At 41.6% G+C, this 13,622-nt stretch overlaps 1 protein-coding gene across 1 annotated transcript; it reads left to right on the top strand.

Annotated features, from left to right (window-relative positions):
- Nucleotides 1-504: 504 nt before the first annotated feature.
- Nucleotides 505-12,102, top strand: LOC120049989 (sodium-coupled neutral amino acid transporter 2-like). Its single transcript, XM_038996551.1, has 15 exons — nucleotides 505-800; nucleotides 2,007-2,132; nucleotides 2,316-2,397; nucleotides 2,518-2,633; nucleotides 5,763-5,929; nucleotides 6,317-6,392; nucleotides 7,026-7,108; nucleotides 7,438-7,496; nucleotides 8,020-8,190; nucleotides 8,368-8,447; nucleotides 8,684-8,784; nucleotides 9,418-9,542; nucleotides 9,675-9,819; nucleotides 9,921-10,018; nucleotides 10,169-12,102. The coding sequence occupies exons 2-15, from the start codon at nucleotides 2,008-2,010 to the stop codon at nucleotides 10,271-10,273; spliced, it is 1,533 nt and encodes a 510-aa protein (XP_038852479.1). The 5' UTR covers nucleotides 505-800; nucleotide 2,007; the 3' UTR covers nucleotides 10,274-12,102.
- The last annotated feature ends 1,520 nt before the right edge of the window (nucleotides 12,103-13,622 follow it).

The raw sequence follows: 13,622 nt of genomic DNA, 5'->3' as shown, positions 1-13,622 counted from the left end.
TTGAAGCATTGGTCGCATTTTAAATTCTACTGACACACAATCTCGTGCTTTCTCATCAGTTTATCGTCTCGTCAATTTCATGTCCGGGAACCAAGTAAAAACTGTCCAGAAAAGGAGCCATGGCCTAATTATCGGGGTCGTTAAGCCACAGGAATGTAGGCCTAGACTACTATTGGCTATAGTTTAAAGTATAGACTATTGGCTATTTATTGTCTTCTCAGTGCAACACACAACAAAAAACTAACAAGGACACAGTGATCCAAATACATGATCTGAATTAAACTTTTTCCATGAGCAGAAATCAAGATAGTCGAATGCACATTGTGAAGGGCATTCAGAACCACCACCTTTACTGGACCGTGTGTTTGTACACAAACCGCGTCATTCATTCTGGCGTGTGTAAAGTCTATGCCTGTCGCCAAGGCAAAAAGCCACTCCCCTTCCTCCTCGGGCTGATGCAACGCTGGATAGATATAAAGGTGCAGACAAACCCCACCTCGTTTAGAACAACGTAAATTCATGTTGTGTATCACATCGTTGGCAATTTGATTTATATAACATCTTAAAATTGAGCTTTTAAGCTATTCTTATACAATTGTATCCACATTGTAAGTTATTTTCCTATTTCATTGGGACAATTGAATTGTATCTTAAGTACATGTATTGTTACTGAATAAAACTTCAAGGATAAATACTTTCTAGTAGAATATTGGAGACATTCAACGGTGAAGGAATTGTTTCAAATTAAAATTGAAAAGGATCGCTACTTTTTCATAGGGATTTTATTCGTTTTCGCAAAGGTAAGATTCTGTCTGCGCCGCATTTTTTACTGTCTTCCGGGAAATATGCTGGGTTACCGGGTGTAGGCTAATTATCTTGTAATTCTCTAGCTATAAATTGTAATTTACAATTATATAGGCCTAGTAAATTGATGTATTGTTAATAATTAAGTCTATTCTATTGGAAAATAGGTGAAATAATTAACCTATATATTGTGTATTGAAATAGCGGGCCGATGTATTTAATCTCTTGCAGGTTATTTCCCTGGTCAATTGGCCAATATCAATTAGGCGCAAAGATCAGAGTTATTAGGTTATAGATGTGTTATTTCTATATTTTTTATAATATATATGATGCTATACTATAGGCCGAGGCTACACAGCGCAATGGGCCAGACTCACAAGGAAATAAATAAATAGCACTGACGCTGTAGGCTAGTGGGCTATATTATTTACAGAGGAATGCCGGGGCGGTAACCAAGAAAGGAATGTAATGGATTTGATGGTTGAGTCTTTTCCCTTATTTGGGATATTTGTAAATAAAAGACATCAATGTCCAAGAAATGATGCAACCTAAATGAATGCCTGTAAGCTACAGCTGAGGATATCTAAGACAGATATAGGACTACAGCTCTGCGCAAAATGGTGCCATGCCCATAATAGACAAGCACGTGCCTTTGTTTCCATCAGTCAGTCATGGAAGAATTCTTATTAAATGGAGCCCAAAATCGAATTATTTAACAGTCCCATGCATAAAATGTTTTAGATTAGGCTGTGCTCTATCATTTAAAACCCTAAACTAATAACATGATCTCACATTCTGTTTGAATAAACGGGATTTGTTAGTTACATATATCGGCCTATTACAATGTCATTCTTATTTAACACGTTGAAATTGGAGATGAAAAGACTTGCGCAAAGCTTTTGTCATTCATATTGGGTATGTGACGCTGCGCTGATGTGGATAGACGCGGATGCCGGGCGGCTGGTATTTTTCCACTGGCTCCTGGGATGGGTCAACCCCCCTTCTTCTGGTCACATGACTTCAGATTTATGAGATAGCTGCAGCGCAATGAGTATCCTAGTCTCTCCCTTTCCAATATTGATTATTCAACGTTCCTGGTAGAACTCGAGGTTCTATGAAAGAAGAGAGTTGGAATGGCGCAGGCAAGAAGTTCACAAATAAACACAAATTGATTCAAGGTTTTCCGTTTGTTTATTTTATAGCATGAAACAGGCCACTGCAAAGACAGAGATGAGCCGCTTCAACATTTCTCCGGATGAGGATAGCAGTGTCAGTTCCAATAGTCATGAATACAGCTCCTGTCCAACCAAGAAGGTTCCTATTGACAGGTGAGGCACTGCAGCCTGCTGGGTCTGACGATGCTCTGCAGTAGACCTATGCCTGTGTTTCTAACCGCAGAAATGTCATCAACTTGCATATTTTAGTAGAACTTGTATTATGTCTGTTTTAAAGGCTGAATTGGAATGAGATTAGTCCATTAAATAAATGCTTTATGCATGTTTGATTTCCAGTCAATATCCCGATATGGATGCGGAGAGTCAAAACTTCCTTCCAGACTACCACCTGGACAAGAAGAAGTATGAAACGGATTATGTAAGTGCTGTCCTGATAACATCCTGATAACACATAACATACCAATTTGAGGCTTATGGTTTACTGTGCTTTTATTTGAGTTTTTTTCTAACTGGGTATATTTTACTTTATTCTCAACAGCATCCAGGCACCGCCTCTTTTGGGATGTCAGTCTTCAACCTGGGCAATGCTATTATGGGCAGTGGCATCCTTGGTCTCTCCTATGCCATGGCCAACACTGGCATTGCACTCTTTGTGTGAGTACTGTTCTAGTGTTCCTGTATGCCAGTGTCAAACTTGGGTTTCATTGAAATCAATTGCAGATGATTTCTACATCTGCATTGCTTGCTGTTTGGGGTTTTAGGCTGGGTTTCTGTATAAGCACTCAGTGACAGCTGCTGATGTGTGTGTGTAGTGTGTACATCTGTGTTGCTGATTAATGAAGGAAAACTGCACTGCGGGTTCACACTGTGTCATCCAATGGCAATGTCCGTAGCTTGCAAGGTGTGACGAAGAGCTAGTGGTGTCTGTTTTAAAGCAGTTGACACCAATGATATATCCCAGGATTGCTGATGCTATGTATTGGCCAGTGAGAGGCTTTGAAGCCACCGGTCAGCCATATTGGCAGTTCCCAGAAGGAGTAGTCCTCCATAGGAATGAATGGAATTCTATAGTATTTCAATACAATTTTTCAAGGACACAATGACATGTATTTAAGTATTTTGTTGTTGTAGTGGGGACAGTAACAATAGTACTTTCTAAAAATTATACTTTATGGAAAAAACATTGTTAACAATTCTTTTTTTCTGTTTAGCTCACATTTCAATTATGCATTTTGGTGTCAGTAAACTAATAAATGTGGCAAAAACCAATGTACACATTAATACATTCATTTTATAGCTTCCAAAATATTTTTTACAATGGTGGAGGGTGGTGCCAAGATGAAGGCGCAGTGGCTTCAAAACAGCACTCCCTGTCAGTCAACTAATGTATATATAAATAATTGGAATGAAAATACACATCCACAATTGAAATGGGGCTCAGCTTTATGAATCTGAGAAGTAGGTAGTAGGAATTAGGAGTGGCAGGTAACCTAGTGGTTAAGCGGGTTGGGCCAATAACCCAAAGTGTGCTTGTTCGAATCCCTGGGTGAAAAATCTGTCGATGTGCTCTTGAGCAAGACAATTAACCCTAATTGCTTCTGTAAGTCGCTTTGGATAAGAGCGTCCCCTAAATAGCTAAAATGTAAGTCAACATCACATTGAATAGAATGCAATATAGAATATCACTGTATGTTGCTAGTGTGGTAGATAGTTTGTGGAACTCTCTGAGTCTGAATGCACTCCGTCATATCAGAGGCAATACAGCACATTCTAAACTTGGCAGTGTGATATACCACCAGGTAGAGCACAACAAGGTCACACCTCAATATCTACCAATGTGAGGCATAGATACTGTACATACAATCTGAGCACAGCATTTATCCACAGTCTACTAGAAATGTGTCCTTGTTTAAGACAGGGCATTGGATAACCCTGAAGGGAGTTAGGGTAAGCTGGTGAGACAGCCTACAGAGATCAAAGCTTATGCTACCGCAGGGCACGGTAGCTAGTAGCCACGCAGGCCGGTGTTTACGAACAGTGGGCGTACGAGTGTGAGCTCTGGGGTTGGGTGTGTGGCGCACTAGCATCAGGGCCTTTCATGTGTGCCAGTCACTCAACGCCGGGGGGAAGCCGCTTAGCAGCGCTAATCTTTCTGCAAGGGGGCCAGAGATATATAAATGGTAAGGTACGGGAAACGGGCCTCACATGAGATCATTCCAGTAGACTCTTCTTCTTCTCACCATTACACTCATTACACGTCATTTCAAACAACGTTTAACCTAAATCCAATGACATGGTGTCAGTTTTTGTTGATTTCACGTTAGTTGACAAATCAACCAAATGTAAATCAAAACTAGACGTTGAAATGACTTCTGTGCCCAGTGGGTAGCCAGTTTAAAGGGCCACTTGCTCCAACAGCTTATGAATATGAATTATGAATATAATACCTCTGATTATTTGTGTAGCATTGTGAAGTAGGAGAAATTCTGTAAAATATATAAACCATACTGAAAAAACCTTTATTGATTTGGCTTATGCATTTCCGCAACATACCTTCTTCAGGGTATAAAAGCTTTTGTGTATTTTCACAAAGGCCTCTGTTGAAAAAAAATCTTTGTTTGCAAAAGGTTTCCACACCATGGGACTTGCAAACACTTCACTGTTGGGTAGATTCAGTATTTACAGAGTGAAAACAATTACCTTAGGGTCATCTAAGGTATATTTGGTGAGTCAGTGAAGTGCATATGACGTGATAAGATGTAGACTAAACTATTATGGGCAGAAGTGTAAATGGTGACAAGTAAATCTTGGAAGTGTTCTGTTATGATCTCCACCCGGCACAGCCAGAAGAGGACTGACCACCCCTCATAGCCTGGTTCCTATCTAGGTTTCTTCCTAGGTTCTGGCCTTTCTAGGGAGTTTTTTCTAGCCACAGTGCTTCTACACCTGCATTGCTTGCTGTTTGGGGTTTTAGGCTGGGTTTCTGTACAGCACTCTGAGATATCAGCTGATGTAAGAAGGGCTTTATAAATACATTTGATTTGAAGTAGCCGAGTAGACAGAGCTGTGCTCGGATATAGTCGAGTAATCGTCTCTATACCACTGTGTTGTGGTTCTGAAGTTGTGTGTGTGAGTGAAATGATTTGCACAAGGCCTTCATAACGTGAACCTAGCTCATATCGCTTAGAGAATTTTTCTCAGTGGCACAATTGCTACTATTAATACAGTGAGTCAGTGTTAGTTCTACACAGCTTGGCTGCTAGATAGAATATCCTGACCTGGAGCCCATTGTCCAATCACATCCCTGTATCTGGATTGTGCATAGCTGTGTTGCATCAAAACTGTCCCCATGACAAGGTCTTTGCAGATCAGCTCACAGACAGAACCTATTGATCCCTGTGTTTGGGTGCTACAGTACAGTAAAGAAGGTCACTTGTATGTCACTTCCCCAGCGTCAACATGGTCAACATAAGATGTGTCCTTGCGATGGTCAGAACACATTTTCCATGTGAATTTAAGCCCTGCGTTGACCTTTGGTGTGGTTTGTCTTCACGTTCAGATGGAACCATTGGGAGATCAAGTCAAAATAATATGTTTGAATTGGGACTGGTGAAATGCACCAAACGGAAACAAAGCTTGTACTTATCCAATGTGCACTTATCAGTAGTCAACCGTGTTACTCGGTGTCAGTGTGGTTAATGCCAGTCGATAATAGTCCTTACCAGCCTTGCAGGCCTGGTTCCGTACCTTACTCATGATACAATGTTCCTCTTCTCTCCACAGAATTCTCCTGGTGGCTGTGTCCATCTTCTCCCTGTACTCTGTGCACTTGCTTCTAAAGACAGCCAATGAAGGAGGGTCGCTGGTCTATGAACAGCTGGGTTACAAGGCCTTCGGCATGCCCGGTAAACTGGCTGCATCCATCTCCATCACCATGCAGAACATCGGAGGTGAGAACTAAGGGCACTTCAATGGTCTTTCAGAAAGACAGATCAAAGTCGGGGAGACAGTCTCATTGATCCACTAGGAGTTGACTATGTGGAAAAAAGTCCAAAGTCTAAATGTCAGTGATGTCACACATAGAAAAGGAAGAGCAGCCCCTTTCCCATAAACCAAATGGTTCTGTAAATGTTTACAATAAATATTTGCAAGGGTACTACTTTCCAATGGAACAAACATCCCTTCTGCGAACCAATAGGCCTATTCATCCTTGGTTAGTGCTACTAGAACATTCTCAGAGTTGTCTGTTTTGGAACAAAATAAGGCATGTTTTGATGAAAAGTCACTGATTCACAATATGACTTTGACTAACCGTGACTTTGCTTTTACCTTTGCAGCCATGTCCAGCTACCTCTACATTGTGAAGTACGAGCTGCCGATCGTTATCCAAGCCTTCGTGGGAGCTAACAACGGGTAAGCAGCTTTGTCTCTAGATTCTGTGTGTCCGTTGGTGTGTGTGTGTGTCCTTTAGTCTGCTGTTACTTTGGTTTGACAAATGGCCCATGGTTGTTTTTGAGCGGTCGACCCTCGAGGTGAAGTAGTGACTTTGGTGTCATTCAAAATGGCGGCGGGTTGTTTTTGAGTGCTGCGCTGGGAAGATGTGAAGAGGTCTCTTTGTCCCTCTCAGCAGAGAGAGAGAGGAGGGAGGAGGGACAGTGTGTTGTCGGCGGCCGTTCAAAGGGTCCTTTTAGAAGAACCAGTGCCGCACAGAGACAGACCTCTGGATGAGCTCATTCAGACCAACCAACTGGCCCATCAAACATTCATGTAGTGTTGCCAGCATGTAGCTAGACCACCCTAAGAGCAGGCTGCTATTTATGTGTGCATTGCAGACATTCTGCCATGTTTGTATTTTACAACAGTCAAACGAGAAACGAACGCTACAATAGCTTTGATATAGGTCATATTTTTTCACAAAAGCTAGATAAATGTTGGGATATGAATGTGTGTAAGTGTGTGTGGGTGTAACTGTGTGTTATTATATGAAACTGTGTGGTGATGTGTGTACAGTGTATGACATGTTCTTGTCTCTCCTGTGCGTTCCAGAGAGTGGTATGCGAACGGGGACTATCTTGTGATCTTGGTGTCAGTTGTCATCATCCTGCCACTCTCACTTCTCAGGAACCTTGGTAAGACACAATACAGAGTGTGGCACTTTACTTTGTGTGTGTGTGTATGCAGCACTTGTGTAAAATGTTGGGAAAGGGCAGGGGATGGTGACGCACTGTGGCAACGTATGTGTGTAATAGATGCCAGAAGAGTTTGTTTACATTAGATTCCTTTTTGACTGATAAAGTTAATATATTGCCTTAGAAGAGTACATTCTTATTCATTGTAATATAGTTTTAATATGTTTTAACGGATATTACACAGTAGTTAGTATATTTCCTATCTTACATTTCCACAGTATATGAAGTACTCAATCGTTTTTTTCTCTCTCTCTGTTACCTTACTTCAGGTTACCTTGGTTACACAAGTGGTTTCTCCCTGCTTTGCATGGTGTTCTTCCTGATTGTGGTGAGTCAACATCATAAACTACTCCGCTGTTATTATCTTTACAGTTCAGGTTATTGTAGTGAATGGCTCACTTACAGATATGATATCTTCATTTTATCACTCTGTTGTCGAAGATAATGTTCCTGCACAGTAGGACATGCAAATTGTAGTGTATTTAAGGTTTAAAGCGGCTTCTCAAGTTAGTAATTTCCACTTTAATACTGTCAATCTTGATTTATCCTAACTAAAATGTATCAACCACATTTCCATTAATTATAATCCATACAATAATTCGCATTTCCTGTCGCTGCAGGACTATTTTCCTGCAGTGAGAAACTGGTCAAATTAAGATAGAACACCTGAATAACTGTGACACATTGGTTTACAATTCTGACCTGCTCACACTAGCCGGACCATGAGCAAGCATTCTAAAAGTAATGAGTTTTCATCTATAGTAGTTATAATATTGGCAATTAGCAATGTATGTAGCCAATACTCTGTACCTTTTGTATGGGAGTCTAAATGGGCTCGGTTTCTTTTCCAGGTGATCTATAAGAAGTTCCAGATCCCGTGCCCTTACATTCCTAACATGGACGTGATACTGAACGAGACGGTTAGCAAGGTCCTGAACAACACGGTGGGCTTCCTCAACACCACCGCCATCGTCTACAACGAGGACGTCTGCACACCCAAATACTTTGTCTTCAACTCTCAGGTGAGAAATGGACAGATATGTTGAGTGGTAAATCGATAAATAGAAAGAGAACTACTTAATGGATGCCCAAGGGCTATCGTACTTGTACTTATGTTTTTTCTTGTGTGATCTAATGTTTTTTTGTATCTGTGTTCATGTGTCAAATGTCTAATGGTCTTGTCTAACGCTCTCCTTCAGACTGTGTATGCTGTTCCTATCCTGACGTTCGCCTTTGTCTGCCACCCCGCCGTCCTGCCCATGTACGAGGAGCTTAAAGAGTGAGTCTATCGCTTTTTTACCAGCTGCCACGTTGTCAAGGCTTCACACACACACACACACACACACACACACACACACACACACACACACACACACACACACACACACACACACACACACACACACACACACACACACACACACACACACACAGTTTATAGCTGTAGTACTTGTGAAGGAAGACAGAGAAAAGAACAGTGGTTCTGTGTTGTCTAAACCTCCTCTTCTTTCCCAGTCGTTCCCGTAGAAAGATGCAGGGCGTGGCCAACGTGTCTTTCCTGGCCATGTTCATCATGTACCTGCTGGCTGCTCTCTTCGGATATCTGACCTTCAACTGTGAGTCACCCCGCCCCCCTTAGAAACGTATTCATCCTTTTTTTATCAGTCGGATACAAAACTAGTTTGAGCAGGAAACAGTCCGTTTCGGGCTCATACAACCAGTTGTTATGCAAGTACTGTCCCCCATGAGAAAACAAGACACAGAATCAGCTGTCCAATACACCAATGATCCTGTATATTTGTTATGGCAAGGACATCGCAGCAGGTGTCCAGCCATGTTCCAGACTTCCCTAAAAGTATGCCTACGCAATGGCCCTAGTTAGCCAGGACATGACATGAACGAGGGTGTGAAAGTTACGCACAACCTTGAATAATCTTAGCTGTATTCCAATTGATCTCTCAATCTCCGTTTGATTTGGCTGGACATGTAACAGGCAGGTTACAAAGACATTTCTGAACGAACACCAATAATACAGCAAAATGAGTGAATGTTGACCGTAGGGGTTATTATAGAGCATTGCTGACCAGGGTTCGATACCCAGTTGGTCACACATGGGCCCTGTGTCTGGATATCTGAATATCTGAAAGGTGTGGACTCATCAGGCTAAGGGAAATGAATTGAATATGTGGCTTTATAAGTGAGAAGGAAACAAGCATAAATGAAATGACCATATTGGATTGGCTTTACAGTGCATGTGGAGTCCGAACTTCTGCACACCTACTCCAAGGTCTACAAGTCTGACGTGATCCTACTCATCGTTCGTCTGGCCGTGCTGACAGCTGTCACCCTGACTGTCCCTGTGGTGCTGTTTCCCGTAAGCCCCACATCTATCTGTCTGTCTGGCTGGCAGCTTGTCTGTCTGTCCATCCATTCAAAACTTGTGAATGTTGTCAAGTTCGGCATTGCCACCATGTTGACCTTGGTCCCCCGTCTCTGTCTGTCGTAGATCCGCACGTCGGTCAACCAGCTGCTGTGTGCCTCCAAGGAGTTCAGCTGGATCCGCCACACCATCATCACCATGGTTCTGCTGGCCAGCACAAACTGTCTGGTCATCTTCGTCCCCACCATCAGAGACATCTTCGGCTTCATCGGTGAGTGAATGTGTTCAGTTGGTCAGGTGCAGTTCACAGTATCTAGAAATTAAAAGAAAAGAGGTGAACATCCCCACTGAGCCTGTCATCTTCCTCCTCAGGTGCATCTGCGGCAGCCATGTTGATCTTCATCCTGCCCTCGGCCTTCTATATCAAACTGGTCAAGAAGGAGCCCATGAAGTCTGTGCAGAAAATTGGGGTAAGAAAACATCCTGCTCCTTTTTGGTCCATGAATTGATGTGTTTGTGGGTGTTGTGGTCTGTGACTCCTGGCAAGGAGCATCAATCATAGAGTGGAGAAGAAAGCCTAGTTGTGCTAAGCCCGACAGTCTCGTCCTCCCTCTATCCAGGCATCCATCTTCCTGTGCAGTGGTTTCTTCGTCATGATCGGCAGCTTGACCCTCATCACCCTTGACTGGATCAACAACGCCTCACAACCCTCCGACGGACACTAGGATACCTCATCCACCAGGGGGGGCACCACACCATCCGCAGCTCAGCCGCTAAACATCTGACCGCTAAGACTGCTACCCAAGAAGAAGGAGAACATGACCTCACATACAACGTTCGGCTTTGAACTCTAAGCAAGAGACTATACCATTCCAATGAGAATGTACTGAACTTTGTACAGTATGCAGTTAAGCCACACAGGTGGTGATTTTCTTTTTTCCTTTCGTTGTGCTTTCTTTGTTTCGTTTTCCGTTTTGGACGTTTTCTCTCTTTTTTGTAATTCTGGTACAGTTGAAACTTTTGATGGTGCCTCAAACAGGGATCGTGTAGTTGTAGAGTTCCAATACAGCTCATATTCAGGTACTGCGTGTGAGCTCAGCTTTTTGGGCACAGCGACAACTTTTCTCAACCAGGGCCGCACGCAACCGCGGACATCCTGGAATCCCAGAACTCATTAGAGGTGAAGAACATGACAGTAGACTCTACTCGACGTGAATAATTTAGCGTTCAACTTCTTATTTTTTAAAACATTGCCAAAAAAGGTATTTGTAATATGTGTTTATATATTGAAAAGCACTTAATGTTCAGCACACTCGTGAGGAAATTGTCTGTTCACGGACTACTAGACCGCTTATCAGTATTTGTACCAAGGCTGTGTGACCTAGCTAGTGGTGTCGGCTTAACTTGTAAAATGCTTAGTATGAATCAACAAAACCTGCCTTCTCAAAACCCCACACTGGAAGTTGCAAAAGATCTCTTAGGGGAAATCTCTTTTAAAGAAATGTATTACGCATTATAATGTATTGAAGACCTTGTTCAAATCTAATACAGCGATAACACTACTGCTTGTAGATGGGGCATGCTCCCTGTCAAATCCCCCGGATGCTAAGGGGAGGGGGACGTTACACTTTTTTTCTTTAAGGAAGAATATCTTGAATTTGACCACATGCGTGGTTGTAATTAATGTACCTGTTTACCTTGCAAAAATAGTTTGTTTTCTGACTGTTTTGAGACCGCACATAACCAAACGTCACATCAACGTTACATAATGGCTTCCATGCAGAACTGAGGGAAGGCGGAGGAATGTCGTGTGAGCTGCTCAGTGTATCTGTCAAAATGTCAGTGTTTTTCTAACGGTTGGCAGCTTCTCCTTATTAAACATAACCGTAGTTACAAAAAAATAACTAAATGATTGATAAGGATAGTGTAAAGTCGGCTTGTCACCTCGTCACAAAAACGAGGCGGGCGGCTCACTGCTTCCAATGTTAACCTCACACATCATCCAAACTGTTATTGTCCTGCGATTATTTATGGAAGAACATGAAATCAATGTAATTTTATCTATTTTACTATATTTATATATTGTACATATATGTGTATATATCTATGAGTTGAACTACTGTATATATGTTCTGTTTTGTTTAACCTATTGGCATTTCACTAAAACTAGAGCTGTAAAAATTGCTGGTGAATTTGGTCTTTATCAATTTACCCCCCTATGATTAAGTATGGAGTTGTTCACTTTCATTTATTGAACCATAGTGAGAGTTTTCCCTCTTCCATTTGCTGTAATTCTGAAAGACCATGTTTAAAGTGGAACCTACCAAAACATAGTGGCAGTGGTCTTTGTGTAACACACTTTACACTTGTTCTATTTGTGACCCTGATAACCTGTTCTCACATGCTTTATGCACGTATTGGTTAGAGAGTATGTGAGCCATCTCTTGACCTCAGGAGCAAAGAGGGCATCGCCCACCAGTGTTACACTCTTGTTTCAATGAAACACTATGTACATCATGTAATTATTGTCAAAATAAAGTCAAAGATAATCCCACACATTGTTGGTTGTTTATTGTGTCAGTTCTATTTTGCAGACCAGCTGATTGTGGTGTGGTTTTGCAGGGAGCCCACCATATGCCGGGAAAGTGATGGCAACTCCTGAGACAAAGAACTGTAACCCCCCTCAATTTTGATTAATAAACTCCACAAAAACACTAACAATTTCAGGAGAGAATATTACATTGTCTAAATATTGTGGTGGGAAATTATGCATTTTTCAAATGTTGGCATGAATGCGATATATAGTCCAGAATCATAAGTCCACAAGTGTTTGGACAGTGAAATATAACTCCAGCAATTTGAGATCAAATTATGAATATGAGGTTACAGGAGGACACAACCTTATTCTAGACATGATGTTAAAGTAGTGCCGTTTGGATTTGAACAGCCAAAGATGTATAAGACACATCTTTACTCTGCCTTGCTGAAATAAATAAAAGCACAACTCATGCAAATGGCCTCATTACCACATTTCCATCCAACCTATGAAAAAAAAAATCACGACAGCTGTGATGGAAACAGGAAGTTTCGATGCAATTTTATAAATGTTGAGAGATAATTTGTTCATTCGACATGGTGGAATCTTTTTGCGTCTTTAAATTCAATTATGCGAGAAAAGGCAGTGGAAACGACAAATATTGATGTAATAACAATCCTTCACTGAACTCTAAACCTCAACTAAATCTTGTAATGAATAATGTTGAAATTTAGCAAGTTAAGGAGACTAAACTGCTTGGTTTAACCCAGGAGGGTAAACTGTCATGGTCAAAACATATTGATGCAACGGTAGCTAAAATGGGAAGAGGTCTGTCCATATTAAAGCGCTGCTCTGCTTTCTTGACACCACTATCAACAAAACAAGTCCTACAGGCCCTAGTTTGTTCATACCTGGACTACTGTTCAGTCATATGGTCAAGTGCCACAAGAGGGCCATAGGCAAATTACAATTGGCCCAGAACAGAGCAGCACGGCTGGCCCTTAAATGTACACGGAGAGCTAACATTAGTAATATGCATGTCAATCTCTCCTGGCTCAAAATAGAGGAGAGATTGACTTCATCGATGGTATTTGTGAGAAGTATTGACATGTTGAATGCACTGAGCTGTCTGTTTAAATGACCAGCACACAGCTCAGACACCCATGCATACCGCACAAGACATGCTACCAGAGGCATCTTCACAGTCCCCAAGGCAAGAACAGACTATGGGAAACGCACAGTGCTACATAGAGCCATGACTAACTACATGGAACTCTATTCCACATCAAGTAACTCATGCAAGCAGTATAATCTGATTTTACAAATATCTGATTAAACTACACCTTATGGAACAGCGCAGACTGTGAAGAGCCACACACACACAGGCACAAGCAAGCATATACACCCACACGCTAACACAAGTACTCTACACTCATTACGTATTGATTTTGTATTGTAGATGTGTTGTAGTAGTGTGTGTGTGTGTATTAATGTGTGTATATATATATATAAATTCCCTTAATATTGCTGCAGCAGCA

The sequence above is a fragment of the Salvelinus namaycush genome, chromosome 6, assembly GCF_016432855.1.
Source record: "Salvelinus namaycush isolate Seneca chromosome 6, SaNama_1.0, whole genome shotgun sequence".
NCBI classification, from domain to species: domain Eukaryota; kingdom Metazoa; phylum Chordata; class Actinopteri; order Salmoniformes; family Salmonidae; genus Salvelinus; species Salvelinus namaycush.
The sequence above is the reverse complement of the archived record's forward strand: the minus strand, read 5'-3'. Positions and strand labels throughout refer to the sequence as shown.

What these genes read in the sequence shown, in the direction of transcription:
- LOC120049989 (XM_038996551.1), top strand. Translation starts at nt 2,008, where the DNA reads ATGAAACAGGCCACTGCAAAGACAGAGATGAGCCGCTTCAACATTTCT. An exon ending in CACCATGCAGAACATCGGAG is followed by an intron (nt 5,930 to 6,316) that starts GTGAGAACTAAG and finishes TTACCTTTGCAG; the next exon opens with CCATGTCCAGCTACCTCTAC. An exon ending in ACTTTGTCTTCAACTCTCAG is followed by an intron (nt 8,191 to 8,367) that starts GTGAGAAATGGA and finishes GCTCTCCTTCAG; the next exon opens with ACTGTGTATGCTGTTCCTAT.